This window comes from Mauremys mutica, chromosome 18 (genome assembly GCF_020497125.1).
Source record: "Mauremys mutica isolate MM-2020 ecotype Southern chromosome 18, ASM2049712v1, whole genome shotgun sequence".
NCBI lineage: Eukaryota > Metazoa > Chordata > Testudines > Geoemydidae > Mauremys > Mauremys mutica.
This window is the reverse complement of record NC_059089.1, coordinates 17812115-17830820: the sequence shown is the minus strand read 5'-3', so window position 1 is coordinate 17830820 and position 18706 is coordinate 17812115. Positions and strand designations below refer to the sequence as shown.

General features: G+C 42.9%; 1 protein-coding gene across 8 annotated transcripts in view; it reads left to right on the top strand.

The window, feature by feature from the left end:
- Positions 1-17703, top strand: part of FNBP1 (formin binding protein 1) — a 146318-nt gene extending 128615 nt beyond the window's left edge. For 4 of the 8 annotated variants that reach the window (XM_044992966.1, XM_044992967.1, XM_044992960.1 and 1 more), the window contains 5 exons: positions 2075-2184; positions 6157-6289; positions 7625-7746; positions 8975-9114; positions 9969-13397. In XM_044992966.1, coding sequence (XP_044848901.1) covers positions 2075-2184; positions 6157-6289; positions 7625-7746; positions 8975-9114; positions 9969-10147 — 684 coding nt within the window. In that variant the 3' untranslated portion in view covers positions 10148-13397. Of the gene's footprint in view, positions 1-2074; positions 2185-6156; positions 6290-7624; positions 7747-8974; positions 9115-9968; positions 13398-14400 lie in introns of those variants that run through there. The other 4 variants (XM_044992968.1, XM_044992965.1, XM_044992962.1 and 1 more) reach the window with 2 other exon arrangements.
- The last annotated feature ends 1003 nt before the right edge of the window (positions 17704-18706 follow it).

The following is an 18706-nucleotide window of genomic DNA, read 5'->3' as shown; positions in this document are numbered from 1 at the left end:
GGTTAGTAATTTAGATTAGGGTACAGCTAGTTTATTAATATTGAGATGTCTTCAGCCTCATTCACCATAACCCCTCCACTCATCTCCCTGCCAGAGAAAGCACGGGCTGCCATAAAAAAAAATCATAAAGGCTCGGAAACTCACTGTGCATATATTCTATCTACTCTATAAACCCTGCACTGGCAGGAAGGGGGGAGCGGCAGTCTGAAGGCAGACGGGGTATTTTGTTTCAAACAAAATCAGAAACAGATGAGAGATGGGCGGCCTGATTCTCCTCCCTCTTGTTCTGGTTTGTTTGATAGTATAACTCTGTGACTCTAATGGAATTACTTCCGATTTAAACCAGTGTAAACGAGAGGAGAACCAGACCTGCTGGATGGTTTAGGGATTCAACATATGGTGCATCGGTCGTGACCCACTGGAAAGAATACAGTACGGTTATAAATTGCATGCATAACCCCAAAGGTAAAATTTCTATAGCGTGAGTGAGTGCAAGAGTCTCTTAACATCAGAGAGCACTTCTAAGAGAGTGGAAAATGATTTACCCGTTTTATCAAGGTTACTTCTGTGGCGCTAGCACCCACAATCTTCATGTTGTCAGAGGAAGCCATATCCTGGCTGTGGGTTTGCAGTTTACAGTTGCACAGGTGAAATGGAAGCACAGCATGAGAGTAAAAGCTTGCAAGTGCTTCCAGTGAGGATGACATCTGCAGCACAGCAGGGGAAGGCAGGAAAGATAGGGCCTCCGGAGAGAATGGAACTCTGTCAGATAAAATCCAGTGTGGTGTTAAATCAGGATGGAAACAGATTCACAATTTCTAGCATCGGGCTTCCATGTTTCTTGGCTGGCAGTCTTCTGCTGTCTGTTTTCTATGGCTGTGCCATCTGTGGCTCAGGAATGACACTCTCAGGTATTTTTCAGATAATTTCCCCTAATTCCATGTGGTGAGAAGGATTTTCCGCTGATGGTGAAATTCACCCCTGTGCAAGTATCTGGCACCAGGGCCATGCTATGCATGAGCAGCTTAAGAGGGATCTAAGTGATGACAAGGCTTTGTACTGTTACTCTGGGCAGGGTGAATTTCACCCTGTGTGAACTCCCACATAGCTAATAGAATTGGTGCAGTCATCTTTTTTTTTTTTTTTAAATAAAAGCAATGAATTATTAGTATGTAAATGAAATACAACTAATGGAGGAAGTTCATGCAAATTACATGTGTTTATGTTTCACCTTAATTAGGGAGAATTCCACATTCATTTTTATTTGTCCACTTAAAAAGATCTTGAGTGCCCACTGCATCTGGGTACTAGAGGGTCCAGGCACCAGCCCAGCAAGCAGGTGCTTGGGGTGGCCACGGGAGAGGGGCGGCACGTCCGGCTCTTCGGCGGCGGGTTTCTCACTCCCTCTCAGAGCGAAGGACCAGCCGCTGAATTGCTGCCGAAGACTGAAGCGGCGGCGGTAGTGCCGCAGATCGCGATGGTGGCTTTTTTTTTCTTTTTTCTTTTTGCTGCTTGGGGCAGCAAAAACCCTGGAGCCGGCCCTGACTAGAGAGCTATAAATTAAACAGGCCTGTAAAAGCTACCCTCTTGGGGCAGCCAAATAAACCACCCTGCATGAGATCAATAACAGTACTCAACTGCCAGGCTAAAAATAGCTCAGCGGTGACTGTCTGTAGTCAGAAACGGGCTGGGCTGCATAAGTGCATCTTACATGATGTCCTAAAGGGTGTGAAACTCTGACCATGGCAAACAGCAGGAGGAAGGGAGCAAGTTTCATGGTAGAAAGACTTCTGTGCTTAGTGCCCTGCTGCTGGCTCTAGAAAGGTTGATCCTAATCAATGGCACAAGAGTTCCCCAGCTGTTTTCAGCTGTTGTAATGGGATTTTTTCAAGTATCCAGGTCCCAACCTATTCAAGGCTTTAGGGATCTAAAGATAAAGGATGCAAATGCTTCAGACCATGGGGATTTTTCACAGATTTTCCTGTGAAGTGTTTTCAAAGTAGAATTTTGAAGGATGGACCAGAATTTTTTTGTCTCTCATTTGCCTTTTTCTTTCCTCCCACTCTGCGTGTAGGGGGGAGGACCAGAGGACTTCAGCAATCTCCCACCTGAGCAAAGAAGAAAGAAACTCCAGCAAAAGGTTGATGAGCTAAACAAAGATATTCAGAAGGAGATGGATCAAAGGTAGGCCTAACCACGATACAATAAAGAATTAGAGAAACGTTTTCATTTAGCAGAACAGTAGTGTCCACTAGCAAGCTGTTTCTTTCACAAGCAACAAATAAGAACAAGATAGTAGGTCATGCCCTGTGAATCACTATTTGATATGACAGCATCCGAAGAAGTGAGCTGCAGCTCACGAAAGCTCATGCTAAAATAAATTTGTTAGTCTTTAAGGTGCCACAAGTACTCCTGTTCTTTTTATTTGATATGATGCTCTTGGAATAGAAGATGCAAAGGGCACTAGATGACTAAAAACAGCCAAGGAGACGAGCTAAAATTCCCCCGTGGTCTAAGTTCTTAAGTTAATTTTTTAATTTTGACCTAAAGGGGAGGTCAAAAGGAGCGGAGGGAAGGATTGCTAGTTATCTGTATATCCCACCCACCCTCTTTTGCAATGCATTCCACCACTGTTGTATCAGGATACTAAGGCAATAGCACAAGAATCTCAGTGACTTGTGTAGGTGGTGCCACCACAGAAAGTTTGTCTTTCTTTCTGGCACAGCCTTTTTAAGGTGAGCAATCGTGTTCTTCTGAGCCAGGCAGGAATCGCAGATACTTTGTATTTGCCTCTGAATATGAGTCAGCCCCAATATTTACAGTATTTTAATACAAGATCCATCTCTGTTCAGTTAGCCAAACCACCATGTCTTTCAGGACTACTGAAATCACAGACCGCTCAGCACTGAGCAGGTGGCTTATTGTAAATATACCAAGCCTGTGTATGGCAACCTTGGAAGCTTTCCATTTCTGGCGTTTAGTTATTGCTCATGAGTTTAGGATTATAACAGAGAGGGAAAACACTTCCTAGATTATCACATTCCCCTGTAATGCAAGATACAGTCCTCCAATAGAAGGCAAATCCAGTATTAACCCAGTACTGTGTAGTGTACTTGGAACTTAGCCAAAAGCTTTTGTACTTTTTAGGCTTAGGAATCACATGCACTAGGGAGATTCCTAATAACAGAACCTGTTATCTGCAGGGCTGTGTTGACAAAAGTGTGAGATTGTTCATCAGGGCCCATTTTAAAAATCTCTGTGCTCTCCAGTGTCCATTTCCTGGAAGCAGAAGAGCTAATGATTCTTGCGCTTTTGCAGACTTGTTATTAGGAGGCTTCATTTGTCATCCTACTTGAGAAGCAAGCACTTCAAGTGACTCCATTTATATTGATCGGTTCTGGCCGCTTGTATTTGCAGCTTCCTATGTTCATTCACATCTTGGGCTAGGATTGTCCCTTTAATTGTGCATTTTAACCAGTGTCTTTTTTGTTTTCACAAAAAAAGTGTTTAACTTTGATCTGATAACCCTGTTAAAAGTCAGTTCACAGCTTATGTGGGGATGTTAATCCCTATTTCATATCAGAAATAAAAAAGGAGGCCTATAGGTAGCTGTTTACTTTTGTTTCAATGTTCCCTTCATATAATACGGTAGCTATAGCTTTTCTCCTTGAATAGATTTCCCTTTCCCCTTAATTTTCTTTAACTGATTCCAGTGTAACCTAATATTCAGATCATACATGAAATCAATGCAGAGTGAGGATTACAATAGACAGAAAAATAAGATTGGTGAGCAAGGTACTAAAAGCAACAGTCAGAGACACACAAAATTAATTTTAAAAAAAAATGAGTTAAAATTTGAAATAATGGCCCTTAAGGCTCCAACCACAGAACAATCCCACTTCCTTGCCACCCACTTCTTTTCCCAGTTTCTCCATGCACAAAGCAAAAGCAGACACAGGGCTGCCATTGTCAAAGATTTTGTGGGAACCTCAGAAATAAAAAGTTATAACTTGGATTGTGGGATTTTGATTCAAGTAAAGCCTGGAGCAATGCTGAAGAGTCACATCAGTAATGAGAACTCAGCTCATAAATCAACTCATTTCTGAATCCTAAAATGTTTCGTGTTCTGCAGAGAAAATCTCTTAAAATTCATCCTCAACCTGCCTCAGGTCAGGTGCAACACATTGCCATGAAAGATGACTCCGCAGGACATGCCTTCTAGTTGAGCACAGGACAGCGTGAGGCATGTTAACGTTGGCTTTGTGATATCAGATTCCTGATATTGTGCTTCAAAAGCACCATCACTGAGATCCTAGGCATTTAGCACCTGAGTTGATATGAAATGTGTAGCCTTCAACACAATCTCAAAATGCTGCATAACTTAACTAGACCTAGTGTCACCTCATGACCTAAGGTCCATCTGTTGCACACTGTTACCAAGCCAAACTATCTGGATTTAGTTTTAGACTGAACAGTGGAGCAATGTGAAATAAACTGATCAGCAGGGATCCTAGAAATGCATTTGCCACTGAAAAACACGAAAAAATGCAGAAGTTGCCTTTTTACAAAGAATCTTTAGTTTTTACATTTTGGGAAAAAATAAAAACACATACAGTAGAACCCCCTGCCACCAGCGTGCACACAGGAATATGGGAAATTGATGTTTTAGCTCCGGGCAGTGGGACTCGGGCTGCCAGCCCCGGGCGGCAGGGTGCGGGCTACAGATTTCATTTTAATCTTGGAAAAATGCCGATTTTTATGTTTTTTTTTTAATCAGAGAATTTTGGGGTTTTTTTTTTAGCAGGAATCCTTGTTTTCCATGATATCAGGAGCAAATTATGTTGCATATTCTTAAGGTGAACACAATGCAGTAGGCAGAGCGGGAGTTTCTCGTTAGCACTCCATTCCGTTACTGGAATGCCCACCTCCCAGCCTTTAGCCTATTCTCTAGGATGGCATTCAGCCCAGGATGTGGAGAGATGATGTGAGCACTTCAATATGTCCATAAGACTGGGAAGATATTTATCTAGCACAGGGTGGGCAAACTAATCCGGCCCTTGAGCTCCTGCTGGGGAGTAGGGTCCGGGGCTTGCCCTGCTCCAGCCGAGGAGCAGGGTCGGGGGCTTGCCCTGCTCCGCACGGCTCCCAGAAGCAGCAGCATGTCCCTCCTCTGTCTCCTATGCGGAGGGGCAGCCAGGGGGCTCCGCACGCTGCCCCTGCCCCAAGCGCTGCCCCCGCAGCTCCCATTGGCTGGCAACCATGGCCAATGGGAGCTGTGGGGGTGATGCTTGGGGCAGGGGCACCGTGCGGAGCCCCCTGGCTGCCCCTCCGCGTAGGAGACAGAGGAGGGACATGCCGCTGCTTGAGGTAAGCACTGCCCGGAGCCTGCACCCCTCACCCCCTCCCACACCCCAACCTCCAATTTCATGAGCATTCATGGCCCACCATACAATTTCCATACCCAGATGTGGCCCTCAGACCAAAACGTTTGCCCACCCCTGATCTAGCGAGTTCAGAGGCCATTCTTTGCGGGGGAGGGGTGGAGAGCTGTGGGTGTGAATGAAAGACAATTCCACACCTTGACTCTCCCCATCTCCTCCCCCCAAAATATCCTAATCCAAGAATAGAGTCACCTTTCCTCTGATTAGTTGGATGTCCAATTCCCATTCATTTTAATCTAAATCTAATCCTGCATGTTTACACTGGCTCAGTACCTTTCTTATGCCACTCTTGGAAATGATTTGCTTGTAGAGCTCATTCTACCATCTTTAGTTACACTGAAAAAACCTCCTGGGCTATATTTGTGGAGTAAGGCTCAACATGACTAAGGGTGGAAGAATCCCGCTTATACACAGGGCAATGTCGCACCTCTTACAAATCGTTGCTAAAGGCTATCCCCAGTTCTTGCAATGCCTGGTAATTTATAAACTCTCTTCCATGCCGACAACTTCGGTACGTTAAGGAGAGATCTTTAATTAGTAAATGGGTGGCACTAGACAAAACAAAAGCCCTGGCATGGTTTCTCCCCACAGTTTGTTACCCCTGTAACCATAGACGCAGAATGATTGGTTTGGAACTTTTTGGTTTCTCCAGAAAGATTTACACACCCAGCTGCTGCCTGACTTACTGGTGTTGCATTTTCTTTATTTCTCACAGAGATGCCTTAACAAAAATGAAAGATGTCTACATCAAGAACCCACAGATGGGAGATGCAGCCAGCGTGGATCACAAATTAGCTGAACTGGGACAAAATATGGAAAAGTTGCGACTAGAGGCCCAGAAATTTGAGGTCTGGATGGGGTTTAAGTACTAATGCACTTTCATGATGGTAGCTTTAAACAAATAGGCACTGATGCAGGAAAACATTTAAGTGCATGCATAACAGGGATGGATTTAAGTAAGTGCTTATCGTCAGGCAGTATTTAAATATGTTGCTCAAGTGGAGCCTTACAGCCACCTTTTAGCATAAATATGTCCTGGATCCTTCATCTGCATTTGTCAGCCAACTCGATTTTTCTGTAATTTGTCACAGAAAATGGCTTATGTAGAGCAGGGGGATGCAGGAGAATGCTCTGAAATGCTCTAATACTCTTGCATTTGCAACAATATCGGGTTTTAAATGCCTCTTTGAAGACATAGATACCAGGTGAGAACTTGGAAAAGCTCCACTTTAATCTTTTCACACCCGAAGGTGCGTTTTGCCAATCTGATATCTGCTGATGGTAAAAAACTGATGGGCACCGAAAGCTTCATCTCCACCCAACCCCCACCCAGGTCTCGTGGGAATCCAAAACAGGATAAAAAAAATCAATTGTGAAACACATTATTGTCTAAAGAAGCTGCTATGGTAAATGTGATGAGGATCCATGGATAGAGCTATCGAAATGTCTGGGAGCTGGACAGAAGCCAGGAGACGAAGCACATTTTAAGGAACAATCTCTTTCTGTCAACAGAAAGCATTTTAAAGATATAAAGACTCTGGAGTATAACTAATAGTTGGAATAACTGAACCCATTATAAACAGAAACTATTGTAATTACATCAGCAGAAGGAAGGACAGGGAAGGACTACATTCCATGCACTATAGATTATGTTGTGGACTAAAACGTACACAGCCAATTAATTCTGGATGCTTGTCACAATTGTTTGCCGTACTCTCCATTGCTTGTGAGGCCCCTTTGAAAGCCAACAGCTTTTCCTTTCCTCCCAACTATTGTCCTTTTCCATTTGGCCAATAAGGGATTTTTTTTTTGGGTGCTTTTATGTTTCTGAAATTATCACGGCTTCCTTCTGTTTACCTCTTTGTTCCTAGACCAACAGCACTTCAGCCCAGCTCCAGTAAACTCCTGCTGTTAAGCCAGCAGGGGTGTGACTCATGCAGTGTTTCAAATCAGCCCATACATTTTTGGCAACGTTATTATTTTTAAATATAGATTTAGAATGCAGAATGACAGTCTAAATGACAGCAGTTTGAAGCTACATTTAAGTGTGTTTATACTAGTGGACTGTTTGCCTGTAGTTTGGTGGTTCAGGTGTTAGGTATATCTCTAAACGGGCGAAGTAAGAGCAAACTCTGTCCCTTGGCTATCTGGTGCATATGAAACCCATTGCTTTCTGTTTGCAGGGTTGGCTGGCCGAGGTTGAAGGCAGGCTACCTGTGCGGACTGAGCAGAGCAGACGACAGAGTGGAATGTATGACACCCAGAACACGTCAGCCGTCAATAACTGTGCACAGGACCGGGAGAGGTACAGTATCTGTACAGAGCTGTCCAGACTAGCATGCTAGTTACTATTACACCTCCCTTCGTTTCATTAGAGGCAAATTCTTCTTTACAAGATACTGCTGTGCTTCAACAATAGATGTGTAAATCTTGCATGCAACAAGCCTAATCCATGATGAGACTGCAAGCTGCCACTCTGAGAAAATAATTCCTTACTTTGATGCAGAAAATTCTAATTTGCCACAGCAAAATTTGGGGAAATGCAAAGAGAGTAAATGTTTTCCAGGAACAACATTAACAGGTCTAAAGCCCAGTTTGTTTCTGTCACTTCCAAACATGCACACGGTGAAATTCATTCCTGTGCAGAGAGTTAGCACAAGGCCTGTTGACCAGTCATGTCTCAGTTAGGACATTAAGTGGGATGTAAGTGTTGCTTAGGTGTCATGCTGGCCCTCTGAATAGATGTGAATTTCACCCCTGCAGAGCAGATTGAAGACTGGGGCCACTTTCTGTACTGTTATGCCACTGCAAATCCAGAGCAACTCCACTGACTTCCGTGGGGTTCCTCCGGATTTATATGCAGGAAGACACAGATGTTGTGTGGGATGCTTACCAGCTGCAGCACTCTAGCTGGAATCCCTTCTTTTCCCAATAAAGACCCCTCCAGACCTCTTGGGAATGGAAAATTGGACTGGAAATCTCACATGAGCTGGCTGTGTCGGGAAACTTCTAATCCTGGCTGCGCTAGAACTGTTGCATGGCATTTGTTCAGTGCATATAATGTTCTCAGTCGTTACACACCACTATAGAGATATCTCCTAATGGAAATATCCTGAAAACTAGAAAGGGAAATATCCAGGTGCCCAAAAACTCTGGGAGTGCCCAAAATCCTAGGCCCATCTTCCGATGTGCAGAGAATACTGAGAAATACACCCTCCCTGTATTTCTGTTGGAACAGCCCTTCTGAACATGCAGCAAGCCCTTACGCAGTAGCATAAAGAACTACTACATTGGCCATTGGGAAAGGTAGGCGAGAGAGATGCGTTTGAGAGGCCTTGGCAGGAGGAGTGGACTGAACTGACTGACAGTGGCACGTCCTGACGGTATATCGAAATGATCAAGTTGGCCCTAACTGCCACCACTCGCTTGGCCCTTAACTTTCCGCAGCTGAGTGTTTCTGGCAGGTGCGTGTTCCTTGTCTCACTGCTCCTGAGGCTGGTTGCTATAGTTGCCGTATATTTTCCTTTCTTGAGCAGCCCAGATGGCAGTTACACAGAGGAGCCAAGTCAGGAGAGTGAGATGAAGGTGCCAGTGACAGAGTTTGATGACGAGTTTGATGACGAAGAACCACTCCCTACCATAGGAACCTGTAAAGCTCTCTATACGTTTGAAGGTACCACTAACCCTCAGCCTCCATTTCACTTCTTATTTATTACTTATTTGTATTACAAGTAGCCTCCAGAGTCCCCCGTTGTGCTATGCACTGTTCACATACAGAATAAGAGACAGTTCCTGTTGTGAAAAGCAGAAATGGATGTAACAGGGTGGCTTGTCCTGCCAGAGCTGGAGGATCAGGTGATTCCCCTATAAACAGCCCCTGGAAGCTGCAGCAAGAAGGGATGCTCAGGGGGAGCAGAGAATGCTAGGAGTGAGCAGGCTGGGATTTGGAGCTAAGACTCGAGCAATTTTGATGGTTGCAAAAGTTGAAGCAAAAATATTTCCCAAGCTCTTTGCAGACTACTGGACAGTTTGTTGGGGAGAGTGGTATTAAATGAGCTGTTCAGAGTATAAGGAATAGATTTTATGCAAGGATTATTTAATGTACAAGTACCGTATTCAGCTGTAGACCAGATGAACAGACCCTCCTATCACTGCCAGACACAAGGGCTAGTAAATTTACCCTGCGTATGGTAAATACACACACTTGCCTTTGGTAGCTGCATCTCAGCAGAGTAACAGTAAATATTCAATACTAGTTAAAAGATACTCAGTGGAGGCCCAATTTCATGACGCACTTGTCTACTTGTTGATTGTACTGAAATTTCCTATTACTGGTCTGATGTCAGAGTTGCACTCTTCTGGTTCTTTGAATACATGCTGTTTTCTCCCAATTATTGCTGTTTTATTCACGCTGCTCATGCTTAAAGGAGGGTATATTTCAGTACCACTGCCGAGTTTGCCACAATCGGGTCTGTATGTTCTCCCGTGGACAGGAAATCCTAAACTATTGTATACTCTGTGTCTCAGGTCAGAATGAAGGCACAATTTCAGTAATGGAAGGCGAAATGCTCTATGTAATAGAGGAAGACAAAGGCGATGGGTGGACGCGAATCCGGAGGAATGAAGATGAGGAGGGTTATGTCCCAACATCCTATGTTGAAGTCTATTTGGACAAAAATGCCAAAGGTGCTATGACTTACATTTAATATCCTTTTTATTACTTTGCTTGCTTTCACAGGGACATCCCACCCTGAAACTGCTCTATGATGAGCCTTTTTAAGGACTACATAATGCCACAAAGTGCATTATTTCATACTCTTAAATAACGGACTCATATGACTTTATGCACTGTGATTTAGATTGGTCCGATAAGAAGATACTGAGTGGGATAAAACTGTTACAATAGGGGGATACCCAGCCTTCTCTGGCTGAGACAGCCTTCCATGGATAGAGCTCAGTTACTGCCAATATACCACCCAGTTCAAGGTGGGGAATATAAGGCCATTCTTAATAACTATGTGTCTTCTCTAGCTATCCAGATGATACGTGGCATTTCAGCCATAGTCAGAAATATGCTATTTGTTGCAAACTGACTCCGTGAAATGTTATACATGAAATAATTAGGGTGCGGTTTGTCTTTCAATGTGGCAGCTTTTCAGAGCCTAATATACTCTCTGTGGGCCATGTACATTCAGACAGGGATCATCATTTAGTTTGTTAGTATTTATGGGAAGGGGAAGGGGGTCTATCGAAAATGTAACCACAAAGTATTCCACCATCCTTGGTAGATCAAGAGGATGGTGGTATTAGACTAGAATTCCCCTCTCCATAGTTGCAGTTCAGAAAATTCTCTTTCGGGCATATGTGGTTACTACTGATGCACAGCACAGTTAGTTGTTTCATCCTCTGCTCACATACAATCAATGGAATATTTCAGAGCCTGGATTCAAGCCTTTTGTTCCCCTTGTCGCTATTTACACCTCATGACTGAGGGTCTGTGTCGTGTAAGTGAAAAGTGTGTGCATGGAATCAGGGTATGTGCATGCTGCTCCCTGCAAGTATCTCCCTGCTGATATAGTCCAGTGAGCAATCAAAGAGGTTCCAGCTCAGAGGAAGTGACATCCTGTTTCAAATCAGGAAGATTTTGAAGTTCACTGTTAAATAGTGCATGGATTTTTCAATAATTTAATCCTGCAAATTGTCATCTTCTTTCATAGAGTCTAAATATTCTCTGTGCACCAAGTTTTTTTGTCCCTTTTAAAAGGAAGATGTAACTTTCACGTTGGACCACAAGCAATAGAAATAGAGGAGCTTCCTGTACAAAACCACACAACTTTATTCATTCAGTTTTCTTTGGTTCAGTATTAAGCAATGCAGTACCATGTCCTTTTGAAATGACAGCCGGGATTATTGTTTGATCTTGCCATAATTCCTTCAGTTTGCACTGGCGAAGATAGGATCAGTTGGATCCCTTCCTCCGCCAAGATAGTCTGTGCGGAAAACTCAGCATCCTGGATCTTCTCATTACCCTTGTAAAGTGGTATACAATTGAATGCAAGTACTGCCTACTCCATATACAGGGAAAGGCTGAAAGCTCAGCATGAGATATCTGGTCATTACCCTTGTGCTTTTTGGTATGGAGACTGCCTGTAAGCGGGGCCTGCTCCATGCACAGTGGTAGTTGCATGTCCAGGCTTAATTTTTGTCCTGCAAAAGTCTCTGTTGGGCAACAGAAAACCCACCTCAAAATAACAATTGTTCACCCCTCCCCTTGAATACACTGGCAGGCATAGACATCAGCAGAGCAGTTTGTGAAGTCAGCTGCTCAGGAGCAGAGCAGCAGGTTTGGTGGGATATGCCTCTGAGCATGCCCATGTGTCTAAGGGCAGGGTGAAACACTATTGACTGAAACCAGCAAAAGCAAGAACCTCGTTAATAAAGGCTGTTTGCTTTTTTCCAGATGTGTACACATCACTTCAGAAAATCCCTGAGTAGGTTTGCATAGGCCTCTTGTCCTTTTGTTCTGCTGATTTGCTTCTTCAGTTATTTTAAGAGGTGTACTTCAGAAGGTTTTCTTTAGAAGTGATGGAATGCACATGCCCTGTCAATGAATGATCATTTGTTAGATGCAATTCATTCAGCCCCTGAAAGTAAAGGTGCGTCGTTTCCAGTGTGGTTTTTGGCCCAGTTCTGTAGAATAATTGTAGACAATATTCCCATCTCTTTGTAATATAATTTAAAGGAAGGATACACAAGTAATCTATTCTCCTTGTGGTGCACACATGCAGCTTCCATTAATGCCTGATACTTACATGTGCAAACTAGGAACTGAATATATTGGCTATAAACCCTCTGGTTTCAGGGATTCTTATTGGGGGGGGGGGGGTCAGGAATAAAATTCCTCTTTTGGAAGGTTATCCTATAATTTCCTGCTGCAGGGTTTCTTGCACCTTCTGAAGTATCTGGAGCTGTTGGATACTAGACTAGTACAACCTCTTGTCTGATCCAGTCTGGCAATTCCTGCCTTATTAGAAATCGTCCCTTCTAGACCACTTAGGAGCAAAACTGTCTGTCTCTGAGTAATGCTGTGAGATAAAGATAGATAATCAAAAGAAGTTACATAAAATTACCCTCTTAATATTAGAGTAACTTCCCGCTGCTCCCAACAAACATGCCCAGTTCACTTCCCCTAGAAATATTGGCTGTTTGAGTGACAAACAATGAACAGAGCCTGTTTCAGAGGTTTTATTTCTTGAAACAAATGTTGGGCCCACAATCTGATTAGTATTTCAGTCGCTTTGCTCCTGTTGGTTCCATTCTCCCCACTGTGTGTATATAAATCTATCGACAGCTCTAGGATTCTGGCTTTGTTGCAGCTCTGCTGTTTGTTCACCACAACTGTAACCCAGGTTCTTGGGGGGGGTGTGTGTGGTTTTTTTTACCACGCTGAGGCACTTTTTATCTAGGATATACAGTATGATTACTTACGCTTGCCAAAATATTTAGGAGACAGTAATTATGAACTGGATTAGGACATCTTTTTTTAGTTTAATTCCTTTTCTTAAATATATGTCCATAGTGCTCCCCATAAAAAGAATAATTTGTATATAATGTAACTTAATAACTAAAGGTACTTGAATTTCGATTTTTATATATACATATATATATTAAAAATGGTTTTATTTGCTGTTTTATTGCTTAACCCAATCTTTGTTTTGATAACCATTAAGACAAAATCTTGTTAAGTCGATAATTTTTTTTGTGTTTCCTGCTGCCTGCCTCTGATTGGACTTTTATAGAAACTTCTGTTCTGTGTTAAAGTTTGTTACATCTGGTCAATGTGATTGTTCCTTTTTTATTCTTATTCTTTAAAGAAAACTCATCTACTGGGTGAGGGTCTCTCCCCATAGCTAGCTGTACCATCATCTCTTCCTCTAATAAACATATTTTCTCATTCTTGTGGGTTTTTCTGATGATTATTCACATAAGCGGATTACCTGTTAGATGCAAAACAAATGATCCAAACCTTCAGAAAAGCACTTTATTAACAGTAAGGATGTGATTGCGTTTTAAGAAAGAGCTCACACTGCAGCATTGTTAATATGTTCCCTTTCTCTTCTTGTGTTTCCCTTTCTTTATGAAAATTAGAGACAGGCCTGACCCATAATTTCGGATTCAAATGTGCTCCCATGTATGGGGGAATTCACCCTTTGTCCTTCCATCTAATGGGCCAAACCCAACCCCCTGGATCAGAACACCCTGAAATTTTGGGGACGATTTGGATTTGGGCCAGAACCATGTGCTTACAAGAATGTACCTTCCCATAGGGTTTCTGAGCTAGGAATGTTTGCATCCCTCCTGTCTCTTTCTTGACTTCCCATCAAGATGAAGGGTCTTCATTGTTTATTGCTTGATGAACAATCAGCTTTCTTTGGTTGCATGTATTCTAATCACTGCAAAATGCCTTACCCAGGTATAAAAATACTTGCCCTGCTAGCCTTCCCCAGTAGTTCATTGTCACGGGGAGCTGTAGCTGACCAAATCCACCCACTGCTCCCCTGCAGATACAAGAAGCTAATTGTTTCATCTGGCGTAAACAATTCAGATTCCCATTGGTGGGGAACCGTTCTTGAATTTTGCATCCCGCCTGGTCAGCAGAGGAGTGCTGTGCTCAGGGTAAAGCTCTTGCCCGAGGTTGGGGATCACCGGGGAAGGGGCGGGGGGAAGAGCTACTTTCATTTTCAAGGAGAAAATGCACTTCCTGGTGGCTGACCCTCAACAAGGAGGGTTGAATCCCTGACTTGCAGCTGCTCTTAACCCTTTCATGAGGCAGCCTGATAAATCCTCTTGGTGCTGCCCTTCCCCTTTCACCTCCCCGAAGCAGGGCCACTCTCAGGCGAGCCCTTCGCCCGGCCTCTTTCTAACCCAAGTCTCTTTCTTTTTGTCTCTTATGTTTTAGATTCCTAAAGGTGTTTGTGCTGGTGCAAGAAGCTGGGGCGAGCTTGTCACAGAAGGAGAAACAAATGGTCTGTTTACCCCGCAGGCAGTTCAAATTCGCCCATACAAACAGACTCCTGGTCTGGGGTGGAGTCGGCACTTGAAAAAACTGAAATCTAAATTCCATCCCGACATTACTCAGCCGCTTGCTCTTTTTTATGGCATGTTACTTGTGGCTCAGACTAACTTACTGACGTTTCCCGTTGTTCTGCCAACTGGGCATTGCCCTTCCGTAGAGCATAACCAACAAACCCCCACCCGCCCCACCACCACCTTCCCCACCACCAGCAAAGCGTAACCAGAGAATCCCATGCATGTGCTAGTTGGGATTCTGTCCTCCCGTGGCCCTCAGCCCATCTGAATGTCTGCACTGGTCCATCCGCATTTCACATGGTGCCTTTAGTGCTAATCCTGCAGGCAGGCTCATCAGACAGCCAGGGAAGGAGATACATACAAGTGGAAAGCCAGTTAGCAGTAACAATATGACACCAGCTGGACTGACCCCCGAATCGGATTATGTTAAACTTTACACACCCGTTATTCCATATTACACCTTCCCCAAAAGGTCCCAAATGTCAATCAGCCTTTTTACAAATGGCTGGTGCTCCCTCGAAGCGTTCAATCCCCATTGGCTTTTGCTGTGTCCTGCCAGCCTAGCAATTCATGAGTGTCTGCTTGCTTTCCTGCTCACTCTCACAAACACACACACACAAAGGAATTTTGGTTTAAAGCCACATTTTCCCCCCTCACCAAGACCTCCATTTGAATCTTGTTTCAGCCTGCATGCTCGCCCTGTTGCCTTGCCTGCGCATACCTTCCTAACGGCTCGTTCTTCTGAATCTCTTTCCAGTTTTTTAGCATTTCAGACCTGCCTTCTCCTTTTGCATGAGCTCCTGTGCACTCTCATCAGTGTGTTTGAACAGCAGAAACTACGTTTTAAAAAAATAAATAAAACAAACTGCATTCTCCTCCCCCTCTCCATCTCGCCATGGACTGGACCTTTGCCCAGGCGTTTCAGACAGGAATCCGGACTTATCCATCATCAAGTATCAACCAACCTGTTGTCATGTGATCTTATTTAAAGAACCATTTTGATGGTGGTGCTGTACCTAGTGCAGAGGAAGTTATACTGCTTCCAAATATCAAGTGATCTGGAGCCAAACTCCCTAGAGAGGGCTTAGGTTGCTTTCTAAGCTCCTAAAACTATGAGTTTCTCGCTCTCCTTCTCCCAAAATCTTCTCATTACTAGGCTATTGCAGAAATCAGATATTTCCTCAAACCTTGTCTAACAGCAGCCAGTGGGTAATAAGAGCAGCTTTCCAAGGCCTGTCTTAGTAGTGGGGGGAAATCCCCAGCTTTTAAGAAATATCCTGGATTTTTTGTAAAAGGCCTGGAATAAGAGAGAATTAAAATGGATGCTAATGGCCCTAAAATGAGACCTGTCAGCTTTGGTTTGCAGGCAGGCCTGTGCATGTTGCAGTGCTGTCCCCTGTTCTTGTGAGCAGGGACAATAGTAAAATATAGTATCCAAGAATTGTGCATTCTTATGTAGGGTATCACCTAGCTCTTCCCATTTTAGGATGAGGTGGTTGTCTTTAAGGTGGGTTAAATGTTTTGTGTTCACAATTTTGTCCCTCTTAAAATAATAATAATAATAATAATAGTAATAAAAAAACCTTATATTTTTAATAGCAGAGAGTCCTTCACTTCTACAGTAGTTAATACTGTAGCTAATGCTTCATCATGCTTAATAACTATAAGCCTCAGCAAGCAAGAAGACAATTTTTTTTAATCAAGTTAACATAGGTCAGGAGGCTGCGTTATCTAAGCAGATGGTACAAACTTAGAAACCTCTGAAGCCCTTCAGCTGCAATGTTATCACAGTCCGAAGGGTCAAAATCAGCTAAACTGCCATCCATACCACTGCTGTTACTGCCTTCGCTTAGCTCTTTAGATCCGCAAGCCTTCAATACCAGAATAAAATCCACCATGTAGTTTGCTCTTATAACTTCATATGCAGAACTGTGACACAATGTGTGAGAATTCTGTTGCATTTCAATATCAGCAAATCTCCATTGGGATCTAAATGGTTAAGCAGCCAACAGGTGTGCAAATATCTACAAATATCTTTAGCTGCAGTATTTATTCCTTTGTGTCTGATGCACTGTTGAATCAGCAGCTAGAATCAGCTGACTTTCACCCTTTTTTGTGCCATCTATGTAAAAACGAGAGAGTTTTCTTTTATATATTTAATCTAGGTGGACAGTATATTATTGTCAGCCTCTGTGGAACATTTGAAGTATTCCAATGTCAGTGTTGCTACATAGTGCTTTAGAAGGAGCATTAGCTTTGGCCATGCCAGCTGATTTTCTTTGAAAGGGATGTATTAGAAAACCATCCGTGGAGTTTTTATAAACCTGCTGCCCCATTTCAGAAAGCCTGGACCTTACACCTGATGGGAAGGAAACAATTACCAGTCAGGTACTATAGTTTAGATCTTTCTTCTGCTGTGTATATTCAGCATAAGAAGTAGGTCAGTGATAGTTTAACTTTAAAACAAACAACTGAGACAGACTAAACATATGACTTACATAGTGTGGTTGTAGCTGTGTTGGTCCCAGGATATTAGACACAGGTGGGTGAGGCCAGACCTGAACAAAAGCTCCATGTAAGCGTGAAAGCTTGTCTGTCCAATAAACGCTATTACCTCACCCACCTTGTCTCTCTAAACATATGACTGGTTTATAAAAACTTTGCTTGAATTTACTAAGCTCACACTGAAAAAGTGTGATTGTACACTCTATGAAATGGAATCTCACCATTGTCCCCAGCAAAACAGTGTTTCTAATGCCCTTTCTTAACATCTGTAAATATAGAAGAAAAGAGACATATTTACTGATACTGAAAGTTGTGTTTAATGCTGAGTATTTTTCAAAAGTTCTTTTTGGTTTGATGCGTATTGATTTTTTTTTTTCCTGCTTGAAGTGTCAAAAGACTTAACAGAAGCCAAATTATATTTTAACATGATGCTGAGCACTTTTTAAATTTGTATTTGTGTGTATGTATGTGTTTGCGCACTGAATTCTAGATTTTGGTGGCATCTCAGTGTTGTGATTTCATTGCCAATGTAAAAGGTTCTGGTGTTGCCCATTCATTTCTGGAGACAGAATTCAACCAAATAAAGTGCTTCCATTGGAAAGCGAATATTGACCTTGTAACCATGAATGAAAACTCATCTACATATTTAAATAAACCTTTAATTTGACATGCTATTTCCTTTAACCCTCTTAATCATGTAGGGGATGCAAGCAAAACTGTCCTAATTGTTTCACAAAAAAAGGGTCCATATCCTGGCCACTCACTGCTGCTACCATTGGCAGGTCTATTATATCTGCAGTGACACATTTGCCATTACCACCTACACCTGCAGATGGGAACTCCACTTTGCCTTACTTCTAGATGTAGCCAAATATAAATCACAAGCTTGGAACTCTGCCTATTTCTTCTTCCTCCGCAGTCTCAGTGAATTGCTGGTTGCTTTCTAATTTTTATATTCAACTGCAACATGTCTTGGCAAATGAGTAGAAACAAATCTGTTTGAGTGCAATGTTTGTGTCTAGTTGCTGTAATCCGTGGGATGGTGAAGGAACACTTTTACTCTCGGTACTTGAATTTTTACATCACATTGGGGGGTTTAGGCACCTTTTGGCAGTAATTGTGTTGATATAAGGAAGAACATTGCCTAGGATGAAGATGGCTTAAATGTTTTCTCTCCAGTGGGTCAGTCTGAGAAGCTGATACTTCGTCAAACGTTTACCTTTTGGGCTGGAATTTGTACAGCTGTCAGTCTTAGAATGGGGCTTTGGGGAAGCTCGCGCAGAAACCGTTCAGTCATTTGAGAAGAGGAAAACTGCAGTTATGATGGTTAAAAAGTGTTTGTTTATAAGTGTCTGGTGCTGGGAACTTGAAATTTGACAGGGACAGATGTTTAAAGGCATGAGGTGTTGCCGCACTGAGCGTTGCAATACCTACCTGATTTGGGAGCCTAAATCTTTTTCAAAATTTCAACTCCTAAAGCAGTTAGGCACGGCAATGCCCGAACACCTTTAAAAATCTGGCCTATAGTCACTGAGGCACAGCTGTGCCTTTTAGTGGCCGAGTGAAAAGGTGGGTTGATTTAGCTGCTTTGAAGGTTTGAAAAAGGTACTTTGCACATGAACACTAGTTTATATACACAACAGAACTAAATTTGTCACTGCACTGCTGCC